We start from the raw sequence: 18,773 nt of genomic DNA on the forward strand, positions 1-18,773 counted from the left end.
AAGATTTTTAAAATGACACATGCAGATTCCTTGTTTAATGCTCAGCATTTAGAATGGATAAAGTACTGACAACCAACCATAAGTTGGCAACTATTATGCAGACTTTGAGGAGCTGAAGGGCATCCTCTTGCATTGAAGTTCCCTTTAAAGGAACCTGTATTACTTTGGACTTACCTTTTCACAGCAAGAGAAGCAGGTGCCTCTGTTGATCAATGAAAAAACACTTTCAGGCTGCACTGCATAGTAGCCATGTATATACAGTACTTACACACCATTGTTGTTGTCTATTATTACTTCTATTTGTTCATGAAACAAGTCCAGCACAACAGTATAGTGTGGGCTCAACTTTCGTTAATGGAACAGTCCACAGACCTGTGACTTCAAGAACAATGGGCAATCCTTCGTAACAATTGTGTGGGCCAAACACCCCTGCCCTCTCCCTCAACCTCCGAAACCTGACAATTTACAGTCAGGCCAAGAATAGAACTCAGACTAGATATATCATCAGCAAATCCTTCAGGGTGAAAATCAAGTTAATTGTAATCTGAATAGTGTGTGTTGAGACAGGATAGTTAAAATACAGAGTATCCTCACTGCTCGGGGAACTCCGTGATTCGACTATTTGCAAAGCAAAACTACCTCAGAGTTTTACAGCCTCGCATCTGACTGGTTATCGGTCATGGTGAGGGGCTGTGAATGTGACTATATATTATTTAATTCAATGAAGTAAAAAGATTGGAATGCATTCAAAGCAATAACTTGATTTTCTATTTTGCATGAAAAAAATAAAACTTTAGTGAAAGTTGGCGTTATAAGGGCAACATACCAAATGGTGCAGTGGGGTATCGGGTAAAGAACTAGGATAGGAAGGGAATGAACAAGCAGGAACAGCACATTATGGAGGCCTGCATGGTCCTTGCTCCATCTTAGATGTGAGGGATCTCTGGGTCACTCCTGGGAGATCTGTTGGCTATCTCCGTGCCACAGGCTTGTTCGAGCAGAACTGATGGGGACTAATCAACAACTAGCTGGATAAATATGAACGATATATAGTAACTTGCAAGTAAAAGAGCTGGGTTCATGAAGGTAAAAAAGACCATCGGTAAGGGAGCAAGAAGAAGAATAGAGTTGTCATCCTCAGGATTTTGAGAAGGCGAACAAGGTGATTAATGGAAGAAGGCATTCATCATGGATGGCCTGGGGTTAGGTTATGGGGTGAAAGAGCAGGGCAAGAAAAGCCAGAAGAGGGGGGGGGGTGGATAGAGGATACCAACTTCTCTTCAAAAAGAGAATAGCAGGCCCAGTGCTTCTGCTTAAGATGTTGGAAATCCACAGCATCCTGGAGAGAGATGTTTGAAACGAGGACCACCGACCCATCGAGGAGAGAAGTACACCCTTGAGTGACAAACACAGGCGTTACAGTCCATGAAAAGTTCAGATTTTAAGAAGGAAGAACTTGGCATGACAGAGGATGCTCAGTCTGCAGCTAGCTTTTGGGATCAAGTTTAATATCTTGTTTTTTCCCTGAGATTGTGTGATTGTGAGGCCTAGAAAATGGTTTACAACAAATTTGTACAAATAATTTGCAAGAATAATTTGCATAGGATATATTTAAATAACGTGATTTTAATTGGTTGTTATTTCAACAAGAGTCGACTGCAATATGTTTGAAAGCCTGTGATATTTATTCATTAACCAAAGGGAGATAATTAATTGTATACACAGTGTATATTCACACTTGTAAAAGTTCCCCAGGCTAAATTAACGTTCAGCAGAAGCTGTATTTTCTGATATCCTTTCCATTTTGAATATTGAGTTTGTTCAAAGGTTGAGCTCGAGTTACATAATTGAACCTTACCTGTGAGACAGGTCCACGTTTCTAATCCAGAAACCTCATGTCAGGGCTGACCTCTTCCATCGGAGCAAGAAAAACCTTCTGCCTGTTCGTAGTCCTTCAAACTCCTTGCATGGTCTTGGGGGCGGATGAAAACTAGCAACAAAATAATTACTTAATCTGATTTCTCTTCCCATCTCAACATTTTTTCCTTGGCTGCATTTCTCTCTCCTCCCAGTTCTATGGCTGCCTCTCCTTGATTGATGTTCCATTCAGGTTGATATTGTGGTTTGACTGGTTTGTTGGTTATATCGAGTAGCAGCTGCTTTTGCTTGTCTGCTCATGCCACATCAACATCATGCCAATGAGTCAAAGCCACTGTTGTTCAACAAACCTGGAGCAGGGCGTGATTTACGTTGTGCACTGTCATCCAAGCATGTGACACCTTGGTACACACAATGTGCATCTCTTTCTGGCCATCTTCAAAACTCCACTTAAAATGCAATTCGTTTCCAACATTATAGGAAAGGTTATTGGGCATGGGGGATGTAGAATTGAGATTTTTATTTCGTATGCAGCCTGTGGCTACTGGTTGCATCATTGCTGGGCGTGTGGCTGCGCCACTGATGCGGTGCGCCTTGTTTCTAATAAACTGGTACTCATTTTGCGAACTTCAGATGGATGACACACCGAGTCAACCAACCTGGTGTTATTTAACGGCCAGGCAGGGACTCAAACCCAAGACCATACAATCTTATAGCAGCCATCTTAGCCGTTAAGCCAACACCAGGCTTTGAGAATTGAGATGGAGTACATGGTCATTCCAGGGCTTCCACTCATAAGCATTTGACTGGTGACATAAGCATAACTGTGGGCTCAAAGTTGCGTTGAAATGACAGCACTAGCTCGTCATGAACTGAGATGGCCGAACACAACATTGAGCCATCAGGGGAATTGTAAGAATTTTACTGACGTGGTACTAACATACAAAGCTGTGCTGCATGTTTTCATTCTGAGCTGAGTTAAAGGTGATGCCAACACATAGGTTTGAAAATATCACTGTTGACCGAATCTTTACCAAAGTTGGTTTCTGCTCACATTACTAACAAATTGCACCTTGAATGCCTTGAAGAGACTTGTATGGCCTAACAATGGGATTCTCTTCGTACTCGGTTCAAGACTTTCGGTGGTCAGGCATTCTTTAGATATCCTCTCTAAATGTGCAACTCCTTACCTTTTTTAAATTCACACACCTTCATGAATCGTCATGTCAAAATCTCTCTTAACATCAAAATCTCTCTTACAGTTTATTTCTCTTAATATTTACTTTTCTTTTTCCAGAAACGTTTTGCGATTTTACTCCTAAATACAAGCACGAAATTAGTTATCGATCGAGTGATTGTTTTTAAAGGTTGTATGAGTTATGGGTAGCGCTCGGTTTGAAAGGAACTTTTCTCTGCCTGGTCTCACAACCGTGCTGTGTTGTAATGTGAGTGAGCCGTGCGGTTCCTTTCCGGGTAACCGCACAGTGCTGAGCTTGTGAAATATTCCTGTTTGAAATGACAAGGCAATCTGCAACAGTGACACCACTCTTACATACATAAATCTCCTGCAATTTCTCATGCGATCTAATCAAAAAGAGATCAATATAACTCATGAGGTATTTTTCTAAGTGCAAACTAAAAAAAAGAAAAATTCTTCAAAATTTTCAGTCACAGGTGAACTGATTAAAATGTAACATTCGTACACAATATAGGCCTGAGAATCATGACAATAACCTCTTACAAAGAAGGCACATATTGTGTAAATTTGCTTTTTATGATCGACGAATTTGAGTATCACGTGGGATGACAAGATGGCCTAGAGGTACGCACACTCGCCTCCAAGCTGTCTAGCCTGGGTTTGAATCATGACCCAGCTGTAAACCATCAATCCCGGTGTTTCACAGGCAGGGGGCGAGACATCAATGTGTGCGCCACCCTTCGGATGAACGTTGAACAGGAGTCCCGTCTGCTTGCAATCGTTGATGGATGTTAAATATCCCATGGTGTCCTTCGTGAAGCGTAGGCGAGTTTTCACAGACACTCTGGACAAATTTCAAATTCCTGCCGTAACCAGCAGAGGGCATTCCATCCGTGGCACAGCCACGCCCTCAGCCAATGCTGCGACCCCACAGCCTTGTGCTGCATAAGGAAGATGAAGAAGAAGAAGGTGTCAGGTGGTACAAGGCAAGTTCTACTTAAATTGTGTTCTCGCACAACATTCTAATTGGTGAAAACGATGATCGGATTCAACCCGATCACCATTGTTTTGTGGTGCCGAGTGGTCATGTGGGTAAATCTTTGTAACATTGCCCTCACTGTTGTGAGTAAGATTCAGAGATGCTAAGCAGCAATTTCCATGTGTGGGAGGGAGTGGATCCATGATCCATCCATCGGGACCATGCTCTGTGGAGAGCGTTGGTGCTGCTGAAGCAGTCTCCTTAGCTATTGGATACAATCCTGGATGGGTCGCCACTCCGACACAGTACACCAGCATGCTGGCACTCATTTTGCTGACCTCGGAAGGATGACAGGCAGAGTTAACCCCACCTGGTATTAATTCAACAGCTGAGGGGGATTTGAACTCAAGATCATCGGATCCCAAACCTACCACCCGAACCATTGAGCCAACACCAGTCATGAGGGAGTGGATGCGTGAGCAGAATTAATTTGAGCCTCGAATAGTTCACGACTTGTCTTGAGTATCCCAACACGGTCATGTGTTGTTGTTGTTGTTGTTGTTGTTGTTCATTGTTATGACAATGTAGGAGTGCTGGCATATTCTAATTATACAGACTGAGGCGAGCATATTTAAAGTAGAAATTGTTCACCTGTTAGTCTTCGCTTTGTTCCTCAGACTCGCCAACAAGCAGGACAATGAAAGAGCCCTTTGTGAAGCAGATATTATCGAACACCTTTCGCTGGAGCAGCTCGTCAACAAGAACAAATGTCTGTGCAAGATCGTAAGTCTTAGTCTGCAGTTTGCTTCTCATTATCACTCCATCTGAACCTTTCCATTTTATCGCAGTGTCATGACTTTAATCGTTGCACAACTGTGACGTCGTTTAAACTTAAAATCAGGGTATGTTGAACTTCTCTTCCAGAAAAATGGAAGGAGATGAAACTGGAAGACTTTTTTATATATACAGTGAGATAGTCTTCGTCCTTTTCAAAATTCCAAAAAGTAAAATCTAAAACATAAAAACCTAATATTCAGGTTTGTGCCATCCTGAATAGGGAATCATGCTATACAAGTCTGACATTATCATGTTTCTTTTGTATACAAAATCTTGGCTCTGGTGAGGGCAAGGTAAGAAAGGGTGTAACACTGGAGCAGTGGGCCAACAAGTTGATGCAATATCCAAATGAATGAAATGAGGATGGAGAAGAGGGAAGGAAAAATAGTCAACGAGAGGAAGAGGAGGGTTAATGAGGGTAGAAATCCATCCATCCATCCATCGATTGGGACCATACTCTGTACAGAGTGTTGGTGCTGCCAAAGTAGTCTCCTGGGCTATTGGGCACAATCCTGGACAGGTCACCACTCCGACGCAGGACACACAAATGGCTCAATCATCCCAGCAAGCTGGTACTCATTTTGCCAACCTCGGAAGGATGATGGGCTGAGTCAACCCACCTGGTGTTATTTCAACGGGTTATACCCAAGATCTCAAGCTCGCCACCTTAACCGTTAAGCCAACACCAGGCTTTGGCATTCCTCGTTGTGAACCAGTATCTGATCATTTCCAGGTTAGCAGAGAGAAGCTACTGCTGATGGCACGTCTGTGGGATGTGGCTATTGTAAGGCATATTGTGGAAGTCATCCGCTGAGAAGAAAATATTTTTTCCTGTGCATGTGAAAGGTCATTGACTTTTACAGTAATTGGAAGAGGACTGTGCACAAGACGCTGGCTTGGGACACGCCAGCTTCTTTTGGCAGAGGATATAAGAGGACTCCGTGGAGAGCTACACACTCAACGTTTGTTGGGAAAGTCGGCAAGCCATGAAAGATATTCAGGAGATATTGAATATCAATTCTTCATAGGAGTTGTCTTTGCTCAGAAACTAAAAGTTTGGCTGTTCCTTTTGCAAAACGATTTTCCTTCTGGTGTAAGCTGGAGAGATATTATTATATTTATAACCCTGTACTGGCAGGCAAAATGTTATACATAGAACTATGGTATATGTGAGTTGTACTCATATATATCATCGTTACAGGTGTAACTGCAGTATTCTGCAGAGAATAACTGAGGCTACTTTTCCTTGGGGGAGCCTAAATTGGATGGAGAAGGTGAAAAACTTTCAAAACATTTGGTTACCGGCACAGTAATCATCAAAATACCAATTTACAAATAATCGTCATAAAAATAAGCACCTTACCAGGTAAAGCCAAATGACTGTAGGTTTACCTTTAGAGAGAGATCCTGTGGATTGGCAATAATTAACCAGTATTATAGATATCTCGAGACAGGAGTGATCAGCACAATGTACTGCTGTAGCAACCAGGAAAGAGACCGAATGGCCACGACGATACTTTGCATCGGCAGCAGGAAATTTAGAGGGATGTGGGTGTCAGGGCGGGCAGAGTGAAGCGGGGGGTGCGTGGAACCTTTTGGAGGGAGTTAGTAATGTTCTGTATTCTTGCCTGTTGTGTGCTTCTGGAAATTAATTAGCATTAATGTAAATCATCTAACATTGTAATCTGGCTTTGTTATCCATCAGCCTGCTACTTGTAATTAATAGGCGTTTTGTCAGTGTAAGATATAGAGTTTTACCAGGGACCTTCTGGTGTTCAATTATTAGCCTGATCCCAAAAGGAACTCAGCCAAGAGGGATTATGGTTCACATTTAGGTGAGATACGCTGTACAATACTGTACATGCAAAGATAAGAAGAAGAGGAATAAGAATAGGAGGAGGAGGAGGAGGATGAGGAGGAATGCAAACAAGAAAATAAATAAAAATCTACTGACATTTCCTTTTTGAGTCTGAAACTTAAAATGCATTTTCAACATTGATTGATGCACAAACCGGATTGATCTGTTTGGCATTTCCTTCTGAGCACCTTTTAAAATCGATTTACAGATCAACCCTCATGGAAGTTGAAGTATGTCACCTCGTGTCCAGGGTGCATGAGTGTGACACATCACTGTGGTGTAACCCCACCCCATCGGCCCCCAAAACATTTCTTCATTTCACCTTTCTAAATCAACATGCACATCCCGCTTGGCCATAATACTGGAGAATAGTGTCAAAATGGTCGTCGAGAGTTTTATTTCAATTCTCGAGGGCTGAACAGATTTTGAAAATCATTTTCAAAGGCAAAAACATTCTACATTTCACTGCGTGAGGCAGTTCCTTCAACGGTATCGCCCACCAAAGACGCTGTTTATTATTATTTGTTTAAAAAATAAATAAAAACGTTAGCAACTGTTCCTTTACAATATCATTTTTGTATACGGTAATTACAAGCGCTTTCAAGAGCCTGACATACATCATTGAAATAGATCTCTCATTCAGCTATATGCTGTGGAATACGGCACAACGCACAAGCATAAGCCTTTCAAAGCAACATCACCTCATCTTTGGAATGATTTTTCACTTTTGGAAGGTTGCATCGTTTAATTGAAGTGACGAGTGTTATAATCCATGAGTGCAAAAAAAAGAAGAAGAAAAACCATATCATTTATACTTGTATTGAGGCTAAATTGCTCATCTGCATTGTACAGTGACAGGACCTGAAATTTGGTAACAAGCTCGCCTCAGAGCTGTGTTTGGACAAACCAGACCAAAACTACCTTTATCATTGCACTGTCAAGCATGCCGTCTTCACAGGGGGTATAAAACTGGCTTTCCTGTTCACAGAAACTTGGATGTTTAAAAAAAAAACCCATGGTACTGGTGGGCCACTTTGGTGTTTCACAGGCAGAGCGTTGCATTCACGATAGTGTTGTAAATGTGCTGCTGCATTTGTCAACATTTCCTTTAGGATGTTAAAGATTTAAACACATTTATGTGCAGTCTCTATTCCTGATGTAAAAAAACAAACAAACAATGTGTTTATATCGTGCAGTTAATCATAAAACAGGAAAGATCTAATGGATGAGGTGAGGTGATGACTTCATGGATAACAACAGCATTTACGGAACAATGTTGGAATTGGAATCAGGCACCGATCAATGGAACTGCGAATAAGTTTGACACAAACTTTTCTTCCAACCAGGAAAAGTGCTCAGCGGTACAAGTGAAAGGACCGAAAGGTGAGTATTGTGGCTTGACTTCACTTCGCTGGCTACTAGCCACTATAAATGGAGATCACGCCAAGCTGCATCAACGCGTGCTGCAGGATTCTGCGGAGCAGAAACAGCACCAAGAAGCAGAGCGCAAAGAGCGTTACGAGAGGGTGCGCTTGGCTCGCCTGCAAAGGTGCAAAGTGGGAAGAGCCAAGGGGGGGGGGTTTATTGAAGTGACAAAATTGACATGTCATAGTTGCATCCATGACATGAGGGGTGAGGAAGAGGAGGGTCCACACATTTAGACTTCAATACGGTTTGTTTGACTCGCATAGGGAGCAGGTGAAGGGAGCTGAAGATCTGCAGCATGCCAGTTTTGAGCAAGAGGAGAAGGATGCCACCAACCCTTTCCAACCCATCAAGACTGTCCTCACAAAGGTGACCATCTGCTGATATTATGCCTCTCATTCATAAATTAACCTCTCTATACTGGGTCTAAGGCTCATGGAGGAGTTGCAACACAAATCTTGCACACGTGTAGACAAATACATAAGACAAAACCAAACTTTACTTCAGACATATACGGCCATTAAGCCTGGGGAAAGTGACGTCACTTCCCAGAGCATTCTGGGCACCAGCAACGCCATCAGTATGATGGCCCTTTTCTCTCCACACTCAGCAGGGCAATTAAGAAGGAATTTCGTCCTCCCCATCTATGTCAATCAATGTGGGTTGTCCATGCTCTATCCCTGAAATGCTGAGTGTTGGGCAAGGAAGTAGCACGTACCATTTTTAGTGTTCGGTATGGCTCAGCCAAAGTAGGAATTGAACCACTGACCTTCCAGATTCAGAGTGAATGCTGTAACCATTATGCCAATGAGTCTGGCGGGTCCGTAGAGTTTCAGTCTGGAGGGAAATCTTGAAAATGGGGCAAAAATTACGTTTTTAGTCAAAGAATATAACGTTTAATCGTTTTTACTAATTCGGGCCTGTTAAGGTCTGAAACAAGCAATTATAAATGTTCCTCGATATGGTGATTCCTGTTATTTTTCCCAGTTCTGGTCCAAGTGATCAACACATGCAGTGTTCTGGGCTAATGAGGTTTGCTTGGAAAGTGAAATGCTTGGTCCAAACACCACATCTTAAACAAAGGCATCGGAGCTCACAAATGTACCTTTCAGGATGTGCCCACACCTCCTGATGACCTCCTTGACTTCCTCACAACGTCAAAGTCAGACAATTTCCAACAGGCAATGTCAGGCTTAATCAAAAGTAAATCACAGGAATGTGTCGATGTCCTCTTTTGGTGCCAGTACCAGGAAAAGGTGTCTACTGTTGATGTTCATTCGGGCTCAGGGTGATGGAAATTATAACTTGCATTTATATCAATTTCAATGCATACTTCAATTTTTTGACGAGCATGATCACATCAACTCTTCATGGTGGAAAACTGTGTACATTGCAGACATACTTGAAATATTTTGCAATGATAATTTTGCAGTCGGGAGCTCTGTCCTTTGTTCTAAGATCACAAATTGCTGTTGACACTGTGGCCATGTTTCACTTTGGCCTTGATGATAAAATAGGGCACAACGAAAACACCACAGGCAGACAAATTTACGACAATTAACTGATGAAAATAAATTGATTGTTACATTGCAGAGGCTTAACAACTTTTCACCAGATGCTCCTCAAACTCTTCAAAATTTAGCATGAAAAGTCCTCGCAAATCCACTTGTTCAGGAGTCCCTATTGAATGCTCTGACTTAAGGCCCAGTCACACCTTGACGTTTTAGCCAGCAATGGCAACGTATTAAAATGTATGTAAAACGCTGGCTTACGTTGAACTTTTGATGTTTTTTTTTTAAAGATTCGGACGTATTCATAACGACTTGGTCTTATGCATAACGTATTAGTAACGGACACAGAACGTTTCGTTGTGTTATAGATAACTTATACCAACGAATGCTGAACCTGTTGTCAGCCTTCACAACCTATGTCCAACGATAGTCTAACTTATGCATAGCACGCAGCACGCATCGCCGACGATGACGTGGCGTAGGTTATGAAAAGGCTGCCGCACAACGATTCAAATCATAACCGCCGTAGAAATGGAAGTGTCAACATCGCAGTCACACCTTGGCGATCTTGCCAGCGTATGCCGACCTCTGAAAAATGCGTCTAAAATGCTGGCGCACGTCGAATACGGTATGGGTAAGTTTGGTATGCGTGAATAGAACGCTAAAGTACGCTATCATACGTCGTAGTAAGTGGAGTACGTTTTGTAATTTTAAACATGTTGAAAATTTTACGACGTACTTGCCGTATGGCACACGCTCCGCATGCGATGGGAATAAGTTGTACGCACGATATGCGATCGTTGACACACGTTACTTGAAAGGTACTCATAAGTCGAAACACGTCAAGGTAATGGTTAGCGTCAGTGTTCCAGACTCCCGGTTTTTTTTTTCTTCGGTATGACGGTGTTCAGTGTACAGTGCGGTTATGATTTAAATCATTGAGCTGCAGCCTATTTATTATATTATATTATAACCGCACTAGAAATCGAAGTGTCAAAATCACTATCATCCCGAAAGAAGGAAGAAAAAAAAAATAAAAAATAAAAAAAACAGGGAGTCTGGAACACTGACGCTAACCATTACCTTGATGTGTTTCGACTTATGAGCACCTTACAAGTAACGTGTGTCGATGTGTGTCACCGATCGCGTAACGTGAGTACAACACGTTACTCATAGGTTAGAAATAAGTTTCGGGTACGCTAAACATTACCTCGACGTGTTTGGACTTATGAGTAACTCACAAGTAACGTGTGTCGACGTGTGTCAACAATCGCGTGACGTGCCTACAACTTCTGGCCAGCGTTATGCGGAACGTGTGAGTCATACGTTGGCATATGTCTTAAAATTTCAAGCATGGAAAATTTGAGGACAACCGAAAAGTTCAACGTTTAAAGCCAGTGTACTACGACGTATGGCAGTGTTTTTCAGCGTGCTCTCAATGTTATCAAAACTTACTCATAACGTATTCGACGTGTACCAGCGTTTTAGACAAATTTTCCAAAAATCGGCATTAGCTGGCTAAAACGTCAAGGTGTGAGTGGGCCTTTATGGAAATACGAGCAGGGAGTTTCATCACAGATTGACTCATCACCATGCACGAAGATGAGTCCATATGAGATGCCTTTTGGGGACTCTTTTGCCAAGAACAATGAAGGCTTTCATGTTTACTGTTTTCCACGAAGTACAGTCGATAAATCCGGTTCAACAGAAAAGCAATCAGGGCAGATTGCAATGTTCTCCTGTGTTTTATCATTTCATGAGGCACGTTGAGCAAGAGATCTCCAATTACAAATTGAAGCGTAAACTTGTGCCAGTTTCAGTTTCCCTCACAGAAACAAAAGAGAATATTTTTACAGGCAACAAGTCCATTTTAACAGAAATTTCTTTGGATGTCACACATGCTTCAGCTCATATACCAACTGCAAGATCATCTTTGTGAATAGATGAACAAATTACTCTTATTCATGTGGTTTAATTATTTTGTATGCAGCCGATGTCTGCTAGTAGCATCATTGCTGGGAGCATGGCTGTGCCACTGATGCAGTGCCCCCTGCTTCAAGTAAGCTGGTACCGTACTCATTTTGCCGACCACGGAAGGATGACAGGCTGAGTCAACCCACCTCGTGTTATTTAACAGTACGAGAGGGCCTCAAACTCAAGACCCTAAGATATTAAGGCAGCCACCTTAACCGTTAAGCCATCACAAGGTTGTTCATGTCATTGGAAAGCTGTCTAAAGCAAACACATATGACCTTGCTGATTTGTGCCACTGTATTTGGAATATGGGTGCTCCTGATCAGCACGTTGATGTCTGGCAGGTACCTACCACAGTCAATCAAATGTGCAACAAGAGAACAGACATCAAAAAAGCACCACGTCAATCGGACGTTTCCTCTGTTACCCAAAACAACCAGGTTCCTTCCACTCAGGTAAAAGGAATAAGGACTTCAACCCTGATCTTCCGAAAAGCGGATTGGCTTGGCTTCACAAAGAAGGTTGAGAGGATCAACTTCATTGACTTACTACTCCCAGCAACTCCAAGGAATTTTGCCCACTCCTTAAGTCTAAGCCATAAACAACATCCCCGAGGCTTTCAGAAAGCTTATGCCCTAGGTAGGTTACCTGAGGCAGAATCCCTCCTTCAAGAGTGTTAATCTTGTGGAGAACAAGAATACAGTGACGAGACTTGCTTTCCTTAATTCTGAGTGTTGTTGAGGATGGAGTGAAACAGTTAAAATCTTGGACTTCATGCACTCAGATCACAATGTACAGAACCTCTTTTGTCATAGTGGTGCTGCTAGTTCTCCAACATCACCTAGTCACCTCAAGTCACTGCAAATTCTGACCTCCAAACTCCTCCAAGAGTACTATGTCAAAGCAAATCAGGCAGAATGTGAGGAAAGAACTGTCCAATCATGACAGCTCTACCTACTTTTTCTGATCACTGTGCTCAATATATTAGGAAGAAATTTGACTCAGCACACTCAAACACAAATTCCACGACAGCAGCTGGACAAGGTGGAATCTATCCAGACTTCATGAACAACTAAGGACCGAAAAAGGAGAGCCTGGTTAACTTCCCTCTTCACTCGCATGCACTCTACATTTGCGATATCCCTTCCTTGTGGAGAGAGGCCAAGATCATCCCCATCCTGAAACTAGGAAAGTCAGCAAACAACTCCTCCCTCGTGCTATCAACCGATATCTCTACTACAGTAAGTACATGTCTTAAGTTGTTTGAGTGCTTGCTTCTTTCTCGCAAATTGCCACTGGTCGAGCCCAACATTCCCAAGCAACAGACTGATTTCAGACCAGGCTCTAACAACATAAAATGAGGCTGGTTATCAATGAGGCCTTAAGACGGGGGTAGCTCCAATTGAAGTCACCAGAAGATGACATTACATGGCAATGTGTACTTCTACTTGGTCTCATGGTTTCTCCTGTTCGGCTACAGTCAGCTACCACATCCATGCTGAGCAACCAGCACTTCAGTCTTACTGGGAGATGAGACTATCTCAATAAATAACCCATCACAACGGCATCTTTCATGGATCAGTCCTGACTCCAATTATTTTCGTCGGTGACCTGCCTTTGACAGTATCCCGGAAGTTTGCCCTCGCTTACCAGTCACGTGATCGAGATGATGCAAGTCATACCCTCATTCGAGACATTACGATGATGAAGGAATAACTTTCCAACTGGTGGCTATGTCTAAATCCCTTCAAGACCACAATTACCATTTTCCACATTAGTAACTGGCTAACAATCTACATGTTTCCTTTGCCTGCAGGCCAGTTCAGAATGAGATCCATCCTAAATACTCAAGTGTCATTCTTGATCTGAGCCCTATCAGAAACACTTAAAAAAAGGTTAACAACTTATGGGATAAAATATCCAAGGTTAACATCATTAGGAAACTTTCAAGCACAAGGGGATATATATATATATATATATATATATATATATATATATATATATATATATATATATATATATACATATACACATATATATATATATATACACACATATATGCATACATATTTTATATATTATAATACCAAGCTTGCACACTAAAAACTCGGCTCGCCGTCACATGATCCCTATGAAATTGCTGTGGCACTTAGCGGACATGCCGACAATGTTTGGGAAGTCTTGGCGTTCCATCGTACCACTTGCATTTTGCACAATGCGTATTTTTGTCATTCCCCGTGTACGGTCTGTCGTCTGCTACCAGCTATGTTGTACTGCTATCCTGTGCATGTGCACGGGTATCGCTAATATATATATATATATATATATATATATATATATATATATATATATATATATATATATATCTCTTCTTCTTTCGGCTGCTCCCGTTAGGGGTCGCCACAGCGGATCATCCATATGATCCGCATAGAGATTTGGCACATGTTTTACGCCGGATGCCCTTCCTGACACAACCCTGGTCGCCTCTTATGACACAGGGATATGGTACACCTATTTTAACCGGGGTATACACCGGCCCAGTACACTGGTACTCATTTCGCCGACCTCGGAAGGATGACAGGCTGAATCAACCCCCTGGTGTATTAATTCAGTGGCCCAATGGGGCTTGAACTCAGGACCTTTTGGATCCCAAGTCGCTGCCCTAACCACTGCGCCAACACACCAGGATATATATATATATATATATATATATATATATATATATATATATATATATATATATATATATATATATATCAATCACTTTCAGGGGATGTAGTGTTCGTAGCGTCTGCAGTCTGCACCTCCAACACAGATCGTAGCCTCCGCAGTCCACACCTCCAACACATAATAGTACCCTCCTCTTTGGGCTGAGAGTAATCAAATCAAACAGATTTGGTAGTCATTGCCCAAGGATTAATGTCAATCACAGAAATACAATGTTCCAAAGATTATGGCCATTCATTTGATCATGAGGAAGCCACTGAGCTTGATTTTCATACCATGTACCTAATACCCTGCTTAATCTCCATACCATAAATTGTACATCTGAAGCAGTGGTTGTCCATATAAGGGTCACATTAACTTTCAGTTGGTGAATACAGTATAATTGGAGGTGACACCAGCATTAGCAATTGTGTGATACCTGTCTGTCTTTCTTATCAGTCATGTTAAGAACATCCTGCCTGCTTTCATAGAACAAAGCCAGGATGCAAAGACAGCAGCAGGAAAGTGTTTCAACTCAAACTCAACAGACAAAAGGGGAAAATGGTGGTCCTTCAGAAAACAATGCTGATGAGACTACGGAGCCAAACAACCAGAGGATTCAACAGATGCCGAGTCCAGGGAAGAGGTTTTCTGGTGAGAGCCACGAAGGGGTGGATGCAGGTGAGGATATTTGGCTTTTTATTCTCTCCATAACCTTCCTTCCTTAATCATTCCATATAATTCCTTGTTTCACCCTCCCAACCACCCATTATTAAATTCTGCAGATCTGACACAAGTTGTGTGTATGATCAATTATATTAAGGTCTGCTCTGTATTTGTGGATGTGCAGAAACTCAGAAGAGCAAAAAAAGCAAAAGGAAAACGAGGAAGATCAAGTTGAATCGAGTGGAGCCATTGGATGCAGACGGTGTAAATTAGGTGTTCACCGACCCACAAGTTTAAGGTCATCACTTTGGCAGTTTTGCACTTCCCTTATTCTTAGTGTTTTATACTTCCACAGAGCTGCCTTTTTGTTACTTGTTAAAATGCAATAGCAGCACAAACCCTCATGCAAGACATGCAGATAATGTGGAACAATAAGCAGCAAGAATGCATGCCATTGATTTGTAAACCCAAAATAAGTATGGGGTGGAGGTTGGAGGGGGGCAGAGGTCGACACCTCACTCAGCCATGCACACACAGTAAGCACTGAGGATGTACATCATCTTTTTTTTTCAGGTTTTATAGTACAACGCCCATGCTTTTATTTCTCAAAGTATCTGCTTGCAATAATAACTGCACCAATTATCTCTCCACAATAGTCCATTTGCCGTTATTATGTGTTTCATTGTCAACCTTGTTGATGTGGAAAGTGTATGGTTTTATGATTGTTTTGGACTGACATGGGTCCATTAATAAAATTCAGGTTGGTTGCCGGGGTGGCTACTTTGGGGAACTCCTGTAATTTGCATAAATTCAAGATGGCCGCTACAGGTCAGACGATGGGGCTAAGTTTTTAATCGCTCAACATATAATCCTGTGTAATACCTCTTTTCCATATGATTTTGACATGAGGAATTCAATTTTGGGGTTATTTTTTACGTTCAGGAATAAATAGAGGTTCACATGAAATGTCCATGACTATTTTCTGCTGAAAATTATGCAACACCAATGCAAAAGTGAAGTCATGAATAGTTCACAACAGTATGTTGATAATCAGAAAGCATACACATTGTCATGTCATCATATTGGACATCTTAGGAACAGAGGACATAGAGCCAAGTAGACAACTTATGTATTGTTCATTCCCATTCATTGTACTCGTCCCCTTCCGTATCCTCATCTCTTTCCAGTTCTGCTTCGACACTCCCTTCTTCCACTTCACTTTCACTGTCCTCCACAGTCTTGTGTGTGTTGAAGCACTTGTCACTGCAACCACAAGTGCAGTATAGCGTGCAGGAGATCGTTGCATGGTGACAACTGCAACTTGCAGTACTGCAGGCCTTCTCCTCTGCTTTGCATCCACACCGCACAACATCCATGAGGTCCAAAGGGGCTGGTGGAGTAGCAGAAGTTGCTGGCACTGGGATTCCATCTCTGTTGTCCCATCCATATTTTGTAATGTCAAGTTCAGGTGGAGCCTGCTGATCAGCTGATTTTGCAAGTACTGTCTGTAGATGTGCACGCAAAATATGTAGGAAGAGATTGATCTCAGTTGGAGGTAATGCCATGAGCTTGAGGGGCTTGCCAGACTTCCTTGTGTACATATAGTACAGAGATGCCAACTTTTGGAAATCAGAATTAGGGAGGATTTGCAACCGACACCAAATAATGTGCGTGAAGCGCACATCTCGAGCGCGGAGCGCTCGACCCTTGCGGCGGGGTCCAGGGCCTGCCTTAGGGCCCTGGAAGCTCTGGGGTTCTAGACGCTCTCTCGTGCCCTCTGAGCCCTATTTTGGAGCATTTAACATGTTAAGAATTCCCACTTTTTGAACAAAAAAAGGGGAAAATTGTGCACTTTTTAATGTTACATGTATGTTAATATTAGTAAGTTAGGGGACAATCAAAGATTAACAAAAAGCACAAAAGAAGCAATATTTTTCTTACCTTACTGGCTGGTACTACTGCTGCTTGCTTTTTCCATGGCAGCTTTGCTGAGTGACAGCTGTGTGGCTCTTTTAGCCCTTCTGATTATGTCTTTGCTGTATTCTCTCTGGTAGCAAGGGGTGCTATGAGCTAGTTTTTCAATTAAGAGAGCTTCCAGGGTTTTGACACTCAAATTGGGACGAAATTCAGTATGATTCTTCCGTACAAGACTGAGTGCCCGCTCACATGATGCGTTCGAATGAGGAATGACCAAGATTCCCTTCATCACTTTGCTCAAATTAGGATACTTCTTGGCACCAGTGCAGGGATCTGTGAGCTGTGAAATCCGATGCCACTGCTCATCCACTCTCACTGTCTCAGTAGCAATTGTAGCTATGGAGGCGTCTGCCTGGTAGTGAGCGAATTCACTCTCAAGACTGTCTATGTCACTATCACCGCCACTGAACAGACAGGGGAATTTCTTGATGAAAAACTCCACACAGTCAAACCCCACTTCTTGGTGTAGCTTAACATCCAGCACCTGAGCATGCTTGGCTAATTCATCATCTAGCGGCCAGGTTTTGAAGATGTAATTGCAGGCTTTCACATAATATGAGCTAACTGCACTGAAGAAACCTTGGATGTCTGACTCACGCAGAGTGAAGGTGGATTTCTTGAGACTCCTTTGTTCCCTTATATACAGTTTGGCATCGTTCCCAATCATGAGGTCCTCATCATTCTTCTGATGATTTCTGTCAGAGAAGGGTACATTTACCAGAGCAACCGATGACACCGATGGTTTCAAAAACCGTACGAAGATATCTTTCAGAAGACCATTCAATTCTCCGTGCAGGAGATGAATACAGGGTTCGTCTCTTTGGAGCAGAAGATTCCCCTTCTCAAAAAGCTTGTTAGCATATCGAAGGAAGAAACAATAGAGTTTTGTTTGTGGAGACAAGAACATCCTGTTGACACGTTTTTCTCTAGATTCCTGCACAGTGTTTGAGGAAGATGCGCTTTTAGTTGTAGAACTCGTAGTACACTTAGCCGCAGGGCGATCACACTTGCGTTTACTGTCAGCAGAAGAGGTCAGACTCGTAGTACCAGATCCAATTTTACGTTTGAGGAGAGAGCTTGAGGTAGGTGCAGCCAAGGAAGAAGACCTCTGATTCGAAGGTTTTGCTGAGCTTCTATCAAGTGATTTGGCAAAAGCAGAACTTAACTTGGGTCCTTCTTTGCCTGTAGATGGGACTATCACAGTCTTTCTCGACTCTGAAGGGATCTGCTTTGTAGATGAACGTGATGAAGGGCCGGTGATGCTACCTGCTCTCAGCATTGGTTTTGGTGCTGTCCCTGCTGTCTTCTTCGCAGCAGATACTGCAGTGGTAGTGGTGAATGCTGCTCCACTAGTGCTTGATCCTGCAGTGCCAGTACTGGCAGTAGATACAGTGCCGTCCTTCTTGCTCGTTGTTAGAGTCTTGGCTACAGTTGGTTGCATTTTTCTTCGTACTTCTTCTTTGAAGAAGAGGCGAAGTGGCTCCCACTGTTCAATCAGCCTGTCTAGGCACTGACCAAGGGACAGCCACCTTGTTGCGACATGCTTCAGAATCTTGTGTGTCGGGGCATCACAGAGTTCTTGCAGTGCTTTCACTCCTTTGACGCGTTTACTACTTTTGTCCAAGTAGTAGTAAATATCGATGAGAAAGTCATCTAATTCAATGGGTAAGGCCTGAGCCGCCTTCTTGGCCGTATTGTGCATCATATGGCAAGGACATCCCATGATGTAGCACTCTGGATTTTGTTTGTGGATATAAGCAGCGA

The 18,773-nt window shown here is 42.4% G+C and overlaps 2 protein-coding genes across 10 annotated transcripts in view; one reads left to right on the forward strand and one right to left on the reverse strand.

Moving 5' to 3' along the window:
* Positions 1-16,515, forward strand: part of ARL13B (ARF like GTPase 13B) — a 116,147-nt gene extending 99,632 nt beyond the window's left edge. For all 3 annotated transcript variants that reach the window (XM_085879847.1, XM_085879837.1, XM_085879834.1), the window contains exons 5-9: positions 4,733-4,838; positions 8,097-8,299; positions 8,442-8,544; positions 14,858-15,047; positions 15,217-16,515. In XM_085879847.1, the coding sequence (XP_085735973.1) occupies positions 4,733-4,838; positions 8,097-8,299; positions 8,442-8,544; positions 14,858-15,047; positions 15,217-15,305 (691 nt within the window). In that variant the 3' untranslated portion in view covers positions 15,306-16,515. The remainder of the gene's footprint in view (positions 1-4,732; positions 4,839-8,096; positions 8,300-8,441; positions 8,545-14,857; positions 15,048-15,216) is intronic.
* LOC147034273 (syntaxin-11-like) overlaps positions 1-18,773 on the reverse strand; it is a 110,573-nt gene that overhangs the window by 37,766 nt on the left and 54,034 nt on the right. The window contains exon 1 of one of the 7 annotated variants that reach the window (XM_085879899.1): positions 6,285-6,407. The exons of 5 other annotated variants lie outside the window; for them this stretch is intronic. The gene's annotated coding sequence lies outside the window, so the exon portion shown is untranslated. Of the gene's footprint in view, positions 1-1,858; positions 2,004-6,284; positions 6,408-18,773 lie in introns of those variants that run through there. One more of the 7 variants, XM_085879881.1, reaches the window with a different exon arrangement.

This window comes from Eptatretus burgeri, chromosome 1 (assembly GCF_056783735.1).
Source record: "Eptatretus burgeri isolate ZD-2024b chromosome 1, Ebu_testis_v1, whole genome shotgun sequence".
NCBI classification, from domain to species: Eukaryota; Metazoa; Chordata; class Myxini; order Myxiniformes; family Myxinidae; genus Eptatretus; species Eptatretus burgeri.